This window comes from Mytilus californianus, unplaced genomic scaffold, assembly GCF_021869535.1.
Source record: "Mytilus californianus isolate M0D057914Y unplaced genomic scaffold, xbMytCali1.0.p SCAF_10, whole genome shotgun sequence".
Taxonomy (NCBI): Eukaryota; Metazoa; Mollusca; class Bivalvia; order Mytilida; family Mytilidae; genus Mytilus; species Mytilus californianus.
Genome location: NW_026262582.1, coordinates 30421017 through 30441951, shown reverse-complemented (window position 1 = coordinate 30441951; position 20935 = coordinate 30421017). Strand labels below are relative to the sequence as shown.

General features: G+C 32.8%; 1 protein-coding gene across 1 annotated transcript in view; it reads right to left on the bottom strand.

The window, feature by feature from the left end:
- The window catches only part of LOC127717919 (ecdysone-inducible protein E75-like), a 66818-nt gene extending 46387 nt beyond the window's left edge, over positions 1-20431 (bottom strand). The window contains exons 1-2 of the mRNA XM_052223785.1: positions 20298-20431; positions 15568-15678 (exon numbers count right to left, since the gene is read on the bottom strand). Coding sequence (XP_052079745.1) covers positions 15568-15613 — 46 coding nt within the window. The 5' untranslated portion in view covers positions 15614-15678; positions 20298-20431. The remainder of the gene's footprint in view (positions 1-15567; positions 15679-20297) is intronic.
- Positions 20432-20935: the final 504 nt, after the last annotated feature.

Below are 20935 nucleotides of genomic sequence, written 5' to 3'. Positions count from 1 at the left end.
ATGTTTATTGATTTTTTGGGGTTTGATATTTTTTAACACCAATCCCTAAGTTAAAGTTCAATTTAGGAAAAAAAATGTTTGTTTCGTTTTTTCTCCATTGAAATTCTGTATAGCTTGTTTTGGGAATTGCACAAAATAGTCTTTCCAGATTCCTCCACTAAAAAAAAACGGGCTGCCATGATATAGTAAAGTGTGCTTAAGATGGTGCTAAACACAAACAAACAATCAATAAATCAACCTAATATTTTGAGCTTTCTTATAAGTTACATGTACATAGATTGCTGAGTAAGTCCATTGACCTATTCAAACTCTATAACTGAAGTTGATTTATAAAAATCTTTAACAAATCATAATAAGGAAGATAAATATAATTATAAAGAACAACACTTGTACTTTGTATTGATCAGAAGTTGAGAGATTATACCATCTTGTGTAAAACTGATTTAAGTAGACTTGTTTAAGAAATATCCATTTAAAGAAGCTTTCAATGAAGATGATCTTACCCATATAAAGTCTAATCATTCCATTTCAGTAACATACATCATGACTGATGTTATATGATGACATATCAATACTAAAGTTGTGGGAGTCAAAAGTACAATGGTTAACCTAATTAGAATTGAGTTTATTCTGGTAAACTGAGGGCCCTGACTAAGGGGGCCCAACAGCCTCCCTGCAATGTAAGTGTCAATTATTGTGTGCCTTCCATCAAGGGGTGACTACTGTAAATTCCGAAATTATTGCGAGGTTTTTATTAATGCGAATAATGCTACTGGGTGGGAATCACAATAATAAGAACTCGCATTCTTATATCTGATACATATATCTGTAAACAGGTTTATATAAAATCCCGTGATAAATCTCGCATTTTTTTTCATTCTTTAAAAATCACAATAATAAATGCATGCAATAATTTCTGTATTTACAGTATATATAGTGAGACAATATATTACAGCCAGATTTGGAAGTCACTCAACTGATATTATTACTGTGTCACGTCAGATTCAACAGGACTAAGCAAGCTCAGAGTCTTTCATTCACTAGTGGTCCTTGAAGACAATATATTACAGCCAGATTTGGAAGTCACTCAACTGATATTATTACTGTGTCACGTCAGATTCAACAGGACTAAGCAAGCTCAGAGTCTTTCATTCACTAGTGGTCCTTGAAGACAATATATTACAGCCAGATTTGGAAGTCACTCAACTGATATTATTACTGTGTCACGTCAGATTCAACAGGCACTAAGCAAGCTCAGAGTCTTTCATTCACTAGTGGTCCTTGAAGAAAATCTGCTGGTCCTCACTATTATTTATATTGCAAAATACCACAATTGTGTCAGTCCTTTGCTAAATTTTGCTGGCCAGGACCTTTGGAACACCTTTTTTTTCGAGAACTCTGCAAGCTTAGCAGCAGTTATGTAGTAAAATTATTAAGTTTGTTTTAGTTCCCTTGGTTAGGAATACATGTACATGGGTGTCTACAATGGTTTAAAGATGGTAAGCCAGCTTGGGACAGGGAGTTCAAACACTGAATCTGTCACTGCTAAACACTGGGTTTTCATGGTGGTATGTTTTATTATTTCAACAAAAAAAAAGAAATATTTTCCTTTAAACATCATTCATTATATAACTTATAAATGATACAAACATCAAATATCCTGAAATATATGTCCTCATAATTTTACCAAAACAAAAGGTTATAAACCTGATATTTTTCATCTAATTATAGACCATAACAATTATTTTTATCTATGGCAATGTCATGATTTAAATGTCAAGGCCATAAAAGCCTAACAATTCATAACCATCAATTACTGCCATTAAATTATCATGTTTATAGTATTTTCAAGGTTTTTTAAAATAAAACTTTTTCACTACCATCATCATGATCATTTTCAATATAAAATTTGTTTTTCAGTATGTATCTATAATTTACACCAAGATAATACTGTCAATGCAGAATGATAGTTTTCAATAATATAGGAGGGGGGTCTTTTAGCAATTTGACCATACCTTATTGAAAAGCATGATAAATGCCTTATTCAAATTTCATTTAACAACATCTTGGTGTAAGTGTGAATGTACTCTAATAAAAACAGAAAGTGTTATCACGAATATCTTTATAATGATTGGTGTATATGTTAATGTGAAGTTTGAACCTCAATGGCCATTAATTAAACAAAAATGCAAGCATTTACATTATTGACCCATTTTTTTGGTGTGTTATAATGTCCCTGAAGTTTTTGATTTGATGATTTTATGGAAGCATAATATGTTACAGTCAAGATTCCTTACTTTTGAGCAGATCTTTATTCCCCCTAGAAAGGCCATTAGATTATTCGCTGTCAATGTAACATTATAATCTGCATTTTCCTGTTTTATCTATGATGTTTCTTATTCAAATAATTGATAGATTGATCATTGGTGTTTAACACCACTTTCAGAACTTTATCGTGGCAGCTGGTTTTGATTGGAGGAGGAAGCCTGAGTGTCCAGAGAGAATCACAGACCTTCAGCGGAAAACTCAATCCTCAGTAAATCAAGTTCTGTTGTTGAACGCACCTGCAGTGATTGATGTAGATGATCTACTTAGCAGTACTACATGTACTGGTTGCATGAATTTCTGAACTTAGGTTGGACCCTGAAGGAATTCTGATAAACTTAGGTACAGGCTCCTCACCTTGGGTCTACACATTCAACCTTTGGATTTTACTTTTAATCCCTGCACAATTAAAAGAGTGAAATTTTGTCTATAACTTTTGTATGGGAATCTAATTAAAACTTTGATGAGAAAAAGTACTGTGGATACATTTGTTTTCATGGAGTGAGGAAAAATAGTTATTTCGTGGATATTTGATTTCATGGTTTTGCTAAATTTTGCAGCCTTTTGAAAAATTTTACTTTGATGAACATTTAAATTCATGGTTTACATATATCCCATGAAATCAACAAAAGAAAAAGAATGAATGCACAGTAATTGGACATTAGTTTGTTTACAGGTGGATCAACCTAAGTTTTATTGATTGGTAAAGAAAATGTTAATTATTTTTTATATGAAGTTTATATACATGACATTGACCCGTTTTACAGCTGAGGTGGTTTTGAGTTGTAAACAAGATATTTACAAAGTTATATACTTGATTCATCATAGGTTAATAGGTCAACAGGACTATATGTGTATAATCATGTCCTTCTTTATAAATCTAATGTCTGACCTAAATATAGAAACAACTTTGTCAACTAGGGGTTAAAAAACTGCTACAAAATGTTTTTAAGTCTCTTCAGGTGGTGAAATTTATATACTTCTTTAAAATCTATTGTTTGACCTAAGTATAGACTTTATCTTTTTGGGGTTAACATGGTTAAACAAGTGCTACAAAATTTTTTCAAGTCTCTTGTTCATGTTGTTGGTGAAATTAAACTTCTTAAAATACATGTATGCAGAAACATTTACAATAAAATGAGATGAGGGGTAAATGTACATACGATTTATTGTTGTTTTCTTAATTAACATCCAGTGGCAAATATTTCATACATCAGTACTAGAAAGCATTGACCATATTTACAATAAATCCAATTGGATCATACAATTATATAGGTTCTATATAGTGCATTGACCTGGATAAAAAATGTTCAAAACACATCTAGAGGTCAAAATACAATATATATTCTATACTTGTCTGGTATGGGGTAAACAATAGTTAAGATTCCCTCAGGTTTGTCGCTTGGTTTATAAGATCTATGAGTTTATAACATTGGTATACATCTACTACTATGCCTCATATTGAAGATGTAAGATATTTTATTGTTTAAAACTGAGACATTCTAAGGGTTCACATTTAGGCATGTACATGTCCAGGATACAGAATTTTCTGTCTGGACGCACCATCTGTATTGAACCCGCGAGGGCTGAGAAACCAAATGACACCAAATGTACAAATGATTGATTAATTAACTATATATATATATATGTAAATAAACTGCTTCGCCAAGTCCAGATGGATAAGACCTCGGAGGTCCAACTCTGAACAGTTGGGGCAAAAATGGACACAATATTCAAGCTTGATACAGGTCTGAATTTGGATTGTAATTAAATACTTGACACATTATAGGTTTCTGACACAGAATAAATGTAGTCAAAGAACTTAAAATTGGTTATATGATTTGAATTTATATTCAATTGAAGATTTCTTGCTTTTGTGCAATACACTGTGCTGTTGCGCAATACTTAGTAAATCTGTTTTCAGACTAATATTATACAAAGAATTAGCAATTGTGACCCCCAATTTTTCTTTGGAAAATAAACAATTTCTTAAATCTTGAAGAAAAAAAATTGACACCCACCCCCTTTTACCAAAAATAAATATTTGAAGGAATTATCTTGTTAATTTCTTAAATCTTGAGGATAAAAAATTGTCCCCTCAAAAGAATTTTTTTTTAAACCCCCCCCTTTTCCAAAAAAAAAATAACATTGAAGAAAATCTCATTTTAAGAGACATCTATACACTTAAACACAAGTTTAATATATTGTCTCAAAACTAGGAAAAATACTTATTTTAGACCCTTTTTGGCCCCTAATTCCTGAACGGTTTGGACAATTACCCCCAAAATGAATCCCAACCTTCGACTTGTGATATTGAACCTTGTGGTACAATTTCAGAGCAATCAATATACTTATACACAAATTATTGTCCTGAAACAAGAAAAATGCTTGTTTTGGGCCCCTTTTTGGCCCCTAATTCGTACACGGTTGGGACCGTCAACCCCAAAAACAATCCCAACCTTTCTTGAGTGGTATTGAACCTTTTGGTAAAATTTCATAGAGATCTATACACTTAAACTTAAGTTATTGTCTGGAAACCAAATGTCTTTGGACAACGACGACGACGATGACAAATTTGATAGCAATATAAGACCCCAAAATAAGGCCAAAAATGCGCTACATATTTATATTCAATATGAATATTCACATTTTGTCTATTAAGACATCAAATTGTTCAAAAATGTTCTCCATAGTTTCCTACCAGTTTTACATTACCCCTGACGACGTCGCTAGCAACCATTTCCACGAATATCTGTGAAAAAGTGAAACTGGTAGGAAACTATGGAGAACATTTTTGAACAATTTGATGTCTTAATAGACAAAATGTGAATATTCATATTGAATATAACTACTTAGAACATTTTCAGCCTTATTTTTTTCATATTTTATGCACAGCTTGGACAAAAATTGTTAAATATGTCTAAACAAGTGACAACTCTAGGACAGATCCATCCATTGGATCACCAGTGAAGGTGATACACGGCTGAAATCACATATTATATTCATAATTACTCTAAATATCAGCACAACAATGTTAAATCTGCAAATTTGCGGAAGCAAATTTTTGTTCTTCCCTCGCCAGGATTCGAATTAGACATGCTATTGGGATATTGAGACAACACCATCTGCACTGTGTCCAGCGCTATATATATTGACCAACTAGTCCAAAGATTAGTTAACCCGACTGTGGGAGACCCTCATGGGTGGTTGAGGTCGTAGAACGCCCCTGTAGTAGTAGTTAGATATTATTCTGTGAGATCTATTATGACCTTCAGTCTGTTTTAACTGATATTGTCAATTTGAAGTGCAAGTTTCAGTTCTAAAATTAAGTGTTGCTCCCTCTAATCTATCCAAAATATGTGAAGGATAGACATCTATCCAAAATATGTGAAGGATAGAAATCTATCCAAAATCAGTGAAAGATTATTAACACATCTATCCAAAATATGTGAAGGATAGAAATCTATCCAAAATATGTGAAAGATAGAAATCTATCCAAAATCATGAAAGATAGAAATCTATCCAAAATCATTGAAGGATAAAATCTATCCAAAATATGTGAAGGATAGAAATATATCCAAAATATGTGAAGGATAGAAATATATCCAAAATATGTGAAAGATAGAAATCTATCCAAAATAATGAAAGATAGAAATCTATTCAAAATCTGTGAAAGATAGAAATCAATCCAAAATTATAGAAATATATCCAAAATATGTGAAGGATAGAAATATATCCAAAATATGTGAAAGATAGAAATCTATCCAAAATAATGAAAGATAGAAATCTATCCAAAATATGTGAAAGATAGAAATCTATCCAAAATAATGAAAGATAGAAATCTATCCAAAATCTGTGAAGGATAAAAATCTATTAATGAAATTTTCCATTAAATACATAATTAAAGAACCAGTAAACAAATAACAGTTTCAATATCACCGACCATTCCAATAATTGACCTGTAATCCATGGCCACCACCTGTAGAGCTGTAGTAGAATTAACAACAAAAGTCACAGATCCCTACATACAAATCAATAAATGACCTCTGTCCATTATCTAGGTCTCAAATTATTGACCACTTCTACAATGTCCCTGAACCAAAAATCTTCAATAATAACACCCTGACCAACCAAAGTATGGTCAAATAACTATGTTTTGAATAGATAATATGAACATATGGACAAGTTTTCAATGGAATGGTAAAACTAGTTATTCCCAAGGGTCTGTAAAAAGAACAAGCCAGGAGTCTGTAATTCAGTGGTTGTTGTTTGTAGCAGTATATCGTGTTTGTTTTGTACATAAATCAGGCTGTAAGTTGTCTCCTTTGAATTGTTTTACAATTGTCATTTCAGGGCCAGTAATTGTAAAGCATTAGCTAAGTACTAAGCGGTATGGGTTTTGCTCATTTTTGAAGGCCATAATGGTGACCAATATTTGCTAACTTCGACGTCATTTGGTATCTGGTTGAGAGCTGTCGAATTGGCAATCATACCACATCTTCTTATTTTCATACTTTCCAAATCAACTAATTTTGATTCCAAAATGACCTGATTTGGTATAAAATAGGACCCATTCCAAAACACCTGACGTGTTTGGCAAATGTCCTTGTAACTATCATTCTAAAAATACCTGAAGTGTTTAGAGTTGAAGGTGACAGGTAATGTGATCGAGAGACCATTACCAAAACATGTGATGTGTTTAGCGTTTAAGGTGGTAGCTAATATTATTGAAATGACCATTTCCAAAACATGTGATGTGTTTAGCATTGAAGGTGGCTGCTAATATCACTCAAATGACCATTTACTTAACTCCTATGTTTCTTATTAGTAAATGGCCATTTCAATGGCATAAAAGCCTCAGCTATAGGAGGAAGGGGACACAACTATGTATTTAACACCCATTCTTTGGCAAAATTATTGAAAATAAAAAACGAAAATGATAGAGGACAGACTAATTCTTCTATAGACAATAGAAGTGTGTTTTTTTTGTGTGTTTTTTATTTTGCTTGTCACTTTCAGAAGTTTACCCCCGACCCTACCACTTTTGCCACAGAGCCTTCAACAATGAGCAAACCTGCATCTTATAGTAATCTATAAAATGCCTCTGAATAACAAAATGTGAACCAATTCAAAAGAGAAAACTATTAATAAACATCCATGACATCCTAATTGAAATAATCACATAAAAATTAACATAAATTATGGCAGACCGCAACCAACTTCATCCACTGGTCTAATGGTTCCCAGCTTGAGCCAGTCTCATACATTTTTTTTGTACTTTGAATTATTAAGGAACACATTAATAATCATGTAACAGTATAATCTAATTGTTACAAAAACTTGCTAATGTCAACACTGATATAACAAGCTTAGTAAATAACTATCAAGTTCCATTAAATGACTGTTGTTGAATGTTAGTCATTCTTCCATTAAATATGTTTAACGCCAGTACTAATGAACTGAGCTATTGCATAGGTAGTTAAATGACCTAAATACATGTAAGTACAATAGTCCTTCCTTTAAATCAAAAGGTGCCGATATTTCTGACTACTCTGTTATGTAAAAGAGAGGCGAAAGATACCAAAGGGACATTCAAACTCATAAGTCGAAAAAATAAACTGACCAAGCCATGACAAAAAAAGAAAAAGACCAACAGACAAACACTTAAGTACACAAAACACAACATAGAAAACTAAAGACTGAGCAACATGTGTGGTGTTATGCAGAGATCTCCTTAGGAGCTGACAGTCAGGTACAATAGCCTTCCATGTCAGGATTTAACTGTTTTCCTACATTTTTTTTTAATTATTAAAGTTTTTAACAAAAAAACAAAAACCTATTCATATTATGTCCTCTTTTTTTTAAAATCATCCTGCTATTAAAAAAATACAGGAAATCACTTCTGTGGCAACTTTCTAATTAGACTGAGTAATTAGCTGTCACTTATTAATTGTTTCACTTTTTGTATGCTAGTGAACTATTATAAAAATAAATGTGGATAGTGTCCACATGTGGACACAGATGATGCCCCCGCTTGCATATCATATAGTTATAAAGGGACATAACTGAAGAACAGTAAAAGTGACGCTACCCAAATTTGAACTTGATCTGAGTTTTGTGTGTAAGTCTCATAACATTTGGTTGAGGCTAACTTAAGTAGAGAACAGAAATTAAAAATTCAGCAATTTTTCTATTTATAAAGGGGCATAACTCAATAATGGTTAAAGTGACACTACCCAAATTCAACTTGATCTGTGTTTTATCAGTGGAAGTCAAAATTAAACATTGCATTGTATAAAGCATTCATTGTAGTTGATTCAACTATAATCATGGACAAAGGAAGATAACTCCAATTTTAAAAATAACTTGATATTTAGAAGAAAATAAAAATTTTGCAATTTTTTCCATTTATAAAGGGGCATAACTCTAGAACGGTTAAAGTGACGCCACCAAAATTCAAACTTGATCTGTGTTTTGTGGTAATAAGCATTGTGTATAAGTTTCATAACATTTGGTTGAGGCAAACTTAAGTTAGAGAACGGAAACTAAAAATTTTGCAATTTTTCCATTTATAAAGGGCATAACTCTAGAACGGTTAAAGTGACGCCACCAAAATTCATACTTGATCTGTGTTTTGTGGTAATAAGCCTTGTGTATAAGTTTCATAACATTTGGTTGAGGCAAACTTAAGTTAGAGGACGGAAACTAAAAATTTTGCAATTTTTTCATTTATAAAGGGGCATAACTCTAGAACGGTTGAAATGACGCCACCAAAATTCATACTTGATCTGTATTTTGTAGGTAATAAGCCTTGTGTATAAGTTTCATAACATTTGGTTGAGGCAAACTTAAGTTAGAGAACGGAAACTAAAAATTTTGCAATTTTTCCATTTATAAAGGGGCATAACTCTAGAACGGTTAAAGTGACGCCACCAAAATTCAAACTTGATCTGTGTTTTGTGAAAATAAGCATTGTGTATAAGTTTCATAACATTTGGTTGAGGCAAACTCAAGTTAGAGAACGGAAACCAATTTTGGGAGGAACGGACGGACGGACGTACGTACGTACGTACAGACGGACAAGGGTAAAACTTAATGCCCCAACCGCTACGGCGGGGGCATAAAAAGTATTAACAAAAATATATAACTCCAAAGTCAATTAAAAAAGGGGAAGTCCATACAAACTGACAAAATCAAACATATGGATTAATTGATTGATTGGTGCTGAACGCCACTTTTGGCACTATTGTGCTATTTCATCGAAGTAAGTTTTTATTGGTGGAGGAATCTGGAGTGCCCAGAGAGAACCACAGACCTTTGGTAGGAAAACTGAAAATCCTAGTCAATTAAGATAGGAATTCAGCACAACCGCTAGTGTGAGATTGGAGCTCACAACCTCAGTGTTGACAGGCTAGTGATACAGTAGTTCGACTACTTAGACCACTTAGCCACTAATGCCCCTGAACCAATAGAAAAACAACTGTCATATTCCTGACTTTGTACAAGCATTTTCTGAAGAAAATGGTGGGTTAACCCTGGTTTTATAGCTAACTAAACCTTCCACAGCTGTTTATAGTTCTATTATAAGACATTATAGTTTTATGTATGATGCACTTCTTGACATATAAGGCAAGTGAAACAGACAACCACCAAATTGTTTTTTGTCAAGCCAGGGCTTTTTATTATTGTTGACTATAAATATATAAGAAAAACGTTTTGCTCATTGTTGAAGGCCATACAGAGACCAATAGTTGCTTACACTTTTTGTGACGTTCATGCATCCATTCATGTGACGCGCAGTTTATATTTCGTTTGTGGTGTTCTGGTGTGCTGTCCTAAATTCATGGGAGGTGTCCGTTGTTATTCTGCGGTTTACATGTTGTAATGTACTATTGTATTATTTATTAATGTATTTCTCTGTGCTGAGTGTTCTTGCATTTGTTTGTACTGTATGTCTGTCACGTAGTGTTGTCATTTTAGCGGTATTTTTAACATTGCCATATAAGCGGGAGGTTTGCAATTGGCTAGCCATAAAACCAGGTTCAACCCACCATTTTGTCCTAAAATGTCCTGTACCAAGTGAGGAATATGGCAGTTGTTATCAGACAATAGGTTTCTATGTATGTTGGCGTTTGCTTTTGTTATAGTTCAGTGTTTCTGTTGTACCCCTGTTTTCCTTTTATAGTTGATGTGTTTTCCTTGGTTTTAGTTTGTTACCTGGATTTGTTTTTTGCTTAATCGAATTATGACTATTGAACAGGGGTATACTACTGTTGCCTTTACTTATATCCACGTCATTTGGACTCTTGAGGATAGTTGTCTCATTCATGCCACAATATTGGCAATCATACCACATCCCCTTAAAAGATATTGACGAAACTAAAAACATTTACAGTATAAACCTAATCGTTACATTTAATGTGTTCTAGTGAACTGCATGTTAGGTTCATTTGTATTATAATACCTGTAGGTCGCTAGAAAACATTGACACTTAGATTAGGATTACTGTAAATGTTTTTATTTTTGCCAAAATCGCAACAGGATTATCATGATTATTATTAAAAGGTTATGCAACAATAAAAACTAGCATTTTAAATTTTCATAGCATTATTTGTATGAAATATTTCCTGATAATTAATCTTGCATCTTTGTCCATTGTTTAACAATTACAATAATAAACGCTTTCAAAAATTTCATATTTACTGGATTTATATACACTAAATATTTCAAAACTGTGTAACTTGTAAACTGTGAAGTCAAACATTTTGATTTGAACATCCTATCAACAAACAATAATTCCAGAACCAAAAACTGACAATAAAGAACCATACGATTTACCATTTATAGGATATTACTTTACATATCAAATAAAAAAAAAGTTGTGGGTCTATAAATCAATAGTCAATTATGTGATTAAAGATTTGAAATACTTTCTATCTTTAAGTATTAACTATTTAAACATGTTGTACTGTTACACAACTGTCCCATGTAAGGGGGAGGGTTTGGCGCCAACAAACTAGTTTAACCCTGCCACATTCTGTATGTGTTTTCTGTCCCAAGTCAGGAGCCAGTAATTCAGTGGTTGTCATATGTTGTTGTATATCACATCTGTTATTTTCGTTCATTGGTTTGTACATAAATCAGGCCGTTAGTTTTCTCATTTGAATTGTTTTACACTTGTCATTTCAGGGCCTTTTATAGTTGACTATACAGTATTAGTTTTTATCATTGTTGAAGGCCGTACGGTGACCTATAAATTCTTAACTTCTATCATGTCTATGTCATTTGGTCTCTGTTGGTCATTATTTCTTAATACATAATTTACAAGCAGTGTAATGGAGGTAATCAAACATATATACAACAGTATTCTTTAAATGGATTGGATTACCTCCCTTACACTGCTTTTAAATTGTCTAAATTGTCCTTTAACCATAAAAACCCTTGTTTTTCCCCCTTTTTTTCCCCTAATTGCTAAATGGTATGAGCCATAACCCCGCATAACCATCCCTTTGTTGTATGGAAACTTGTGGTATAATTTCAGAGAGATTCATACACTTAAACACAAGTTATTGTCTGGAAACTGCAAAAATGCTTATTTGGGCCCCTTTTTTGGCCCCTTATTCCTAAACCTTTGGGACCATAACCCCAAAAATCAATCCCAACCTTCCTTTTGTAGTTATAAACCTTGTGTTAAAATTTTATTGATTTCTATTCACTTAAACTAAAGTTATTAACCGGAAACCATCTGTCAGACAACCCTGACGACGACGACGACAACGTGATACCAATATACAACCAAAAATTTTTTAATTTTTGCGGTCATATAATGAATAGTCAATCCTAAAAAAATCCTCCTTCCCCCCCCCCCCCCCCCTATCAAATTGTCATCACCTAAATCACAATTTCTCCTATTTAAACATACAAAATGTACTTTAAATAAGCTTAAAGAAAGGACTACACATTAGGCTTTAGTATATAACTTCTCCAATAATCTGAGGCCACTGATATTTGCATACTGTCGATTAACTTAACTTCCTAAGGTATCAATTTTCACAGATAAAGGAAAATTCTATTTTCATCAATATATGAAAAAGAAGTGTCGCACGCCGCGTTGCAAATTCACCATGGACCCACCATGCATGACAAATTTTCTATGGAAGATACTGATGATTTCCTTGTTTAGCCAAAGTCTGTATACAAGCCTTAGATAGAAAATTAAATACTTCATTGTTGTTAACCTACAAATGTATATATACCATTGTATACCCTCTTAATAAAGAAAAAATAGGTATTCTAGGAATAAGAATAATCGTATACAAAGTTGATGAATTATTAGCTGAAGTGATGACCATTTTAGAGAAAATTACATACTCTTTCACACCTTTGATTAAAAAAAATTAAAGATCCCACATATTATGAAGACGTTACACATATTATAGACATCAACGTTTTCCCTTCAGGACTATAGACAAGACGTTATATAATCATAAACATTTATCAAGTAACACATTCTTCTGTACATTGTATAGTAACACTCTGTATAATTGGTTTTACATCAAGTACAATTTGTAGAATACCAAATACATGTAACAGTCAATTTACTTACATGGATTTTCATGGGAACTGGTTTTTGTTCATTGAGAAAAAAAAAATTCTTGAATATTTAAAATTCGTGGATTGACAACTGTAACATTCATCTTACATACTAGTACAAGCTTAAGCCTATATGAGTTTATGAAATGTGTATTTTGTTCATCTCTATGTATGGACTGTGTATTTTGTTCATCTCTACATGCTCTATGAGGGTCTGTATGGTGTTTACAGAAAAGAGAATAATGGGCAAAATGTGCAGAATAAAGGGCTTAAAAATATAGAAAAATCGTCCAAAATAAAAATAAATAGAGAATAATGGGGTACTAAATATAAAGAATATAGAATAACAGGCCAAATTTATAAAGAATATAAAAAAATGGTCTAAAAAAAAATTAAGAATACAGAAATGAAGGACACCTGTGTATGAAATGTGTATTTTGTTCATTTCTTTGTATGAAATGTGTATTTTGTTCATCTCTGTGTATGAAATGTGTATTTTGTTCACCATTATGTCATGTATGTATGAAATTTGTATTTTGTTCATCTCTGTGTATAAAATGTGTATTTTGTTCATCTCTGTGTATGAAATGTGTACTTTGTTCACCTCTATATAAGAAATGTGTATTTTGTTCATCTCTGTGTATGAAATGTGTATTTTGTTCACCTCTATGTATGAAATGTGTGTATTTTGTTCATCTCTATGTATGAGATGTCACATGTGTATTTTGTTCACCTTTATATATTAAATGTGTATTTTGTTCACCTCTATGTATTAAATGTGTATTTTGTTCATCATATTCATCTCTGTGTATGAAATGTGTATTTTGTTCATCTGTATGCACATAATATATTTTCTCATAAATAATGAATGAATCCACAATGCTATACAAATTAAGGATTTAACCATGTTTAACATGGTAAATTCCAGAGGCCTAGGCTAAAATCTAAATATCAGAGCTGGTTATTTTGCACATGAAACTATCATACATGTATAGTTCCAAAAGGCTAAAATTAGGGCTGGAAAAATACCAACATTTCACCAGCATTAACAGTGTCAGAACATGGTGATTATTCACCAGCATTAACAGTTTAGATCATGGTGATAATTCACCAGCATTAACAGTGTCAGATCATGGTGATAACTTTCACCAGCATTAACAGTGTCAGATCATGGTGATAATTAACCAGCATTAATAGTGTCAGATCATGGTGATAATTTTAACCAACATTAACAGTGTCAGATCATGGTGACAATTTTCACCAGCATTAACAGTGTCAGATCTTGGTGACAATTTTCAGCAGCATTAACCATGTCAGATCATGGTGATAATTCACCAGCATTAACAGTGATCATGGTTATTTATCGCAAACTTTTTAAAATTGAATCACTTCAATGGGTCATTTGGGGGAAAATGTGTCATGGGACATTGTGACGCAAAGATATTTGCTAGGTGATGTCATATTTTTCCGGGGAAAAACACCTGTTAGAAGATCATGTAATCTTACATGTACAATGTACATACATGTATTTGAAACCTTGAGAAAAGAAGATGTATCTTTTAACATGTTTAACTTACCCTTTCTACCAGAAATCATTCTAGATCTAAACTTTATGTTAAATCATGTCCAGATATTAATCAAATGTTAAATACATTCAAATTTCAAAACATACATCCAGGACGATAAATGACCAACAAAAAGTACAAGTCAGTGTTCGGTATAAAGATGTTAACTGTACCATATGTACAAGTATACATTTCCTGGAAATTAACCTTAATTTACCTGGTGTGTGTATTGATAAATATAAAGGACTACATTTTAACAACTAAACAATTGCTGACCTTTATGTTGGAGCATGTATAGGAACTTAAATGGCAGGTGCTTTTCATCACCGTTGAGGTGAACACAATTGACAGCATTGGAAAGTGTACCAGACATGGTTAACCGTACGTTTATATAGGTGTTTTTTATACCTTAATCTCAAATGTCATGATTGTTTCTTAACAGGAAATGCACAGAATAAAAAAACAATTTATGAATACATGTGCAATATTTACAATATATATTATTTCATCATGATCTCATAAAAACCAAATTCCTCTTTAAATGATAGAAAAATGCAGTCACTCAAAACTAAAAAAAAATCATTTACATTGTTTGAATGCATGTACATGTGCAATATTTACAATATATATATTGTTTCGTTATCACATAAAAAGTAAAATCCTCTTCACATGTTCACCGAACTTCACATATTAAAGAGTAATAGAAAAATGAAGTCACTCATAAATTATTTTTTTGAAATATTTATTTGCCCTGGAAGAATGAAGAAAGCAATGTTAAAAAAAATCCATTGTTATTATTTCTAAATGAATGCCTGACATTCTTTGAAGTGAACACTGAACTATTGTGAATAACTGGAGACTTTTGACTTACACTGCAGATTTTTTTTATGTTTATCCATTATAGATCATATAACTTCCATTTCATTCATCCAACCCCGCCTCTTTATCCATTTTACGACTTACACGTACATTATTCAATCAAGCGTGTCTCTTTGTCTATTGTTTAATTTACTTTGCCTCTTTGTCCATTGTTTTACTTACCTTATCCATCCAAACCTGCCTCTTTGCACATTTTTTAACTTACCTAGTCCATCCAAGCTTGCCTCTTTGCCCATTGTGGTAGTATTCATAATATTGTGGAAACCAAATCTGAAACTTTTTTCATAAGGCCATCGCCATCTCCTTCTACACAAGTCTGCAAATTAAATAAAAAAGTGTTATAGGTACATTGTATATGTTGTAAGAATACATACCTTGGTCTACATAACCAATATAATATACATTGGGTAACAAGTGTGGATACAAACACTAAACATAATTGCTAATGGCTAATTGAACTCGCTATTCGATCACCACATTGGCGAAATGAAATAAAAATTGGAAGTACTGTATAATATATAGTATTGTCCCTAGTTTTATGCATTCAGCACTCCTCAACAGGTTTGGTGAATGGTAGTGGAGTTAGCTGAACACTCTTTTAAAATCCTGCCATGCTCCGTAGCAGACATCTGGTTTTAATTTAATACCACCTTTAAACTGGTTGCAGAAACTGCACCTGGCAACGCTCCTTAATAAAATAGATTGATCAACAAGGGTAACATATTTTGTGGCTTATGATTCTGTATGGGGCTAAAGAAAAATCACCATCCCCTACAACATAAGTACAAAAGTGTAAAAAAAAATCCAAGAAATTTATTATACTGAGAATTCATTTATATTTTCTGTTACTAATTAAATAAAAGGTTACATATTTTATGCATTGTATTTTTCTGATTTTTACATATTGTTTTTTTTTCAAGTTTTGCATACACAGAAGTTTGAAAATCATTTGACATTTGAGAAGTGGTTTACAGAATCCACCAAAGTAGTACCCCACGAAAAATAATAAAATCCACATAGAACTTTCCTACAGATTATTGATGAAAACTTAGTTTATTAACTCACAAACTTAATAAAAGCATGAAGGCCTTTTATGTCAGACAAGTTTGTGAGTTAGCCGCCAAGTTTACATTGTTGTCATAAGTAACCTCAGGAAAATGTGTTTAATCCTAAGTGTTTTCCCTAGAGGTTTTATACATGGTGGTGCCCCCAGGCATCAATTTAGGCCCTATCCTTCAAAATTCATGACCACTATATCCTTCAAGCAATTTCTCAATTCTCAAAAAATCTCTATGGAAAACCACACCGTGTATCCCGATCTGATGCCGCTGAGAGATCCAAATCCTGAGGAGCAATAAATGAAAAGTTTGTAATGGTGGGAAAGTAACATCTGGATCCTATTACCACAGAAGATAGAATGACATGCTTTGCCTATTGAGGTACACCATCTTGCTCTGTTCTGAGTTAAAAGTCTGATTAGGCCTACTATCATGCTCAGGTCCAAATTATGCTGAGGCTCACTGTCTCACTCCTTACTAAGTTTGTGCCTGATGAGACACACTATCTCTCTGTGTCCATTCTAAGTTCATGCCTGATGAGAAACACAATCTTGCTTCATTTGAGTTCATGCCTGATGAGGCTCACTATCTCTTTTCGTTCATTCTAAGTTCATGTCTGATGAGGCCCACTATCTCTTTCCGTCCATTCTAAGTTCATGCCTAATGAGGCACACTATCTCTCTCTGTCCATTCTAAGTTAATGCCTGATGAGGCACACCATCTTTCTCTGTCCATTCTAAGTTCATGCCTGATGAGGCATACAATTTCGCATTATTTGAATTCATGCCTGATGAGGCACACTATCTTTCTCCATCCGTTCTAAGTTCATGCCTTATGAGGCGTGCACCCCATCTAACTTTGTTCTAAGTTCATTCCTCATCAAACCATCTCACTCTGTTCTGAGTTCATGTCTGATGAGGCACACCATCCTGCTCTGTTCTGAGTTCATGTGATTCCCTCAGATTGGTACATGTACATTTTGGTACAAATTGTACATTTGGAATGGATCTACAAGATTGGAACATCAGTAAACTATTTTTTTGGCTTACAACATGTACAATATCCAGAAGGTAGAAGACTATTGCAGAATTCATTTAACATATGGACATGTTTGTAAAGTCATGATAGTTTATAACTGATGAAAGTGTCTATCATGCAGTGACCATATTGTTACAACATGTAAACATATGTAGATACAAATGAAGAAGCAAAAAACAAATTCTTTTAATATATTTAATTTGTGCACCACTAGAAGCCGAGTTGTGCAAAGCCTGAAAACGTAAGTATAAATAAGTGCAAACAGATGTTGAAATAACGTGAAAGTGCTTATATTCAATGAATACAGCCAAAAATGGAAGAGGCAGAGCTCTGTACATTATTTCAATATACATGTACAAGTATGGTCAAGGCAAATTCTAATGAACAATAGCCAAAGTTTTTGTACAACATATATCTAATTCAGCTACATTCATGACATTTTGTTTTAACTTAAGTAAATAAGGACTGATTGTATAGAATTACGCTAGTACACTATCAAGATTCACATGAAAAAGTATTCAACTTAGCAGGTGCTTGAACATAAACAATGATGATCAAGTTTTACATAAAGTTTTGTTACATGTGACAGTACAGAATTTGAATGCATGTTTTAATTTTATAACATATATGTATATACATGATATAGAATTGAAGGTAAAAGTGGGAGGTTTGTGCCCATGTAAAATTGGTTAAACAGGGTTCTCACTAAGGATTTTTGAAGGCAAGTCCAGGGACTATTCTATATTTCTATATCATTAATTATTTCAGTCCCCATGACAGAACTGAGCAAGGAAATGACATCAAAATTGATCAAATTTAGGTTTTGTTTATACTTTTGTCATGTTTGTCATAAAACATGTAAAAAGAAGATATTTGTGCTCAGTTGATACAACATTTTACAATTTTGATGAATCTTTGGGCTCACCAGTTTTGAAAATGATCCAGACAGCTTTCCATGAGTCCAAGACTCATGCATGGACTTGCCTTTGTAAGAACCCTGGGTTAAACCCCAATGTGCCTGTAACAAACTAACAAGTCTCCATTGTACATGTAGCTGGACCATATATATAAATGCTATTTGTTGTTGTTTAACTATGTTTGCACACCTATCATGTATTTTCTTAGAAGTGCCAGGTGTTAAATTAACTTAGGTTTCAATAAATTCAATTTGGTTGTTTCTGCAACTTGCTTGCTTTTTGAAAATATCTCCATTGCATGTAATTCTTTTTACCAGAATACTACTATATTCATTCTCTGAGATATAATTAAATTGATGTAGGTTTTGTTTCAATAAAACAGCAACCAAATGTATTTGGAAGTCAGGTTTTACAAACTGTGTTATGAAAGTGACCTGATAAACTCACAGTTAGGAACTTCATGAACTTAATTAGGATAGTTTCCCTTTTTTCCAAAATATCTATGCCCAAAAAAAAGTGGTGTAACAGCACAATCTAACAACAAACTATAAAAAATTGGTTGAAAAGGGCTAACTCATCAGATCGATACAAAGCACAAAAACAATTAACAAAAACACTAAAGACAGTTAGTACAGATAAATCTTTTTGCTTACATTGATATTTGACTGATGGTTTTTAACAGTATTATATATATATCATATGTCTGAGAAATAATATTGCAATTTCTACAAATAGTATACACATACATTTTGTACATGTCATGCATGTAGACACCTTTAAAACAGGTCCTCAAATTATATGTTGCAGTTATCAAGCTTGACCAAAACACTGTATTGACCATACCGGCAGTAAATACCGAGAATTACTGAAATAATTGAAATTTTGGTAGGAAATTACTACAAAAATCAGTTCATATTTGGTAATATAATGGGTAAATGGACAGAGTCAATAACTCGATCTGTGTTTGGTGGTAATAGGCATTGTGTAGAAGTTTCATAACATTTGGTTGAGGCCAACTAAAGTTAGTGGACGGAAACCGACTTCAGCACGGACATAAAAAGGTAAAACTTAATGCCCCTGTCTAGCGGTGGCGGCATAAAAAATCATATCAATCAATTTTCGATTATAATTGATAAGCAGAACATCACTTAGAAATTATATGTGGTTGTCTTGTGGAGTTTACTTTCAACATGTCTCGATTGGTTCACCCTAGTTTAGGACTGTATATGGCATCCATTGATGCATTCTTGGATTTTTTTTATCATGATTGGTTGCAGACTTACATTTTTACCAAAGGATATTTCCTTTTACTGTTAACTCGAAATTTGTGACTTATATTTCTATTATGTCCCTTTTTGAGGACTTTACAATTTGGTCACATGAAACATTTACAATGTAGGTAATGTGATGTATTAGGCCTTCAGGGGTGTTAAGTTACTGTTTTGTTTGTTTTTCATCAAATGAAATTAAAGTTTACATGTATACACATGTATGCAAAATATACAGGTTGTAATTAGTTTTACCTCCACTATGCAAAATATATTGTATTAAATTTGTTTTACCTTATAGTATTAAAAGGGCTATGCATATGACTGATTAACTGTTTTGTAGACAAAACACCTACTTGGTGCCCCCTTTGTCAACTTTCTATTTTGTTTTGATTCCCAACCTTTAAAAGTCATCTTTAACTTTTCTGTTACCTAAATCTCCCACAATGACTTTGTCTACCTGTCTTGACCGGAACAGATGGTGGCTCAACATGTAATTAATTAGGGGTACGTGCTACAATCTGTCGAACCAAGTTCAGGGTGAAAAAGTACACGGAGAGCACATTGGCGTAAACAACTCGGCATTTTTTCGCCGGTTTGGTGTCCGCACACCGAAATTTCGTAAAATTTCATGACAAAAAGCAACAACTTTACCTGTATTGTATATATGATGTTAATATTCAGCATTAAACTCCATTAATTTTCAGTTGTTTTTGATTTATTCTTCAATGTTCCGTGAACTCTTCATGACAGAGTGACACACATCCAGACAAATCGTGACCCAGTTTTTCGCCCACGATTACCCGCAATTTGATTGGTTGATTGGAAACTATGACATTGTGAACTCATTACATATTTTTGTGTATTATTCGTTAATATTCCATTTACTCGTGCCGGTTTTCAGTTGCATTTAGGTAAAACTTTACATGTTCATGAAAAATTAAGCTACAACTTAATATTTCATTTGGAAAAGAGAGATTTTCGTTGTAAATAAGTATCTGGGTCATGAACTATGGCCAATCAAAATCTTCGTTTCAAAGGCCATTTTTGCTTCCCATCGCACTTTGAGGCTATGCGAAGAAAGAAGTAAACAACTATAAATAGAATCTATGTCACGTCATTGAATCTAGCCGAAAACAGCTGATAGGTCAGACGGAAAAACAGTTAAGAAATAATTGAAAAAGACAAATATGACATCCTTTGTTCACTGAAGATAAAACAATGAACTAATTAGATTAATAAAATTTACAACAAATCAATAATATATATTTTTTAATTTATAAACATTTCTT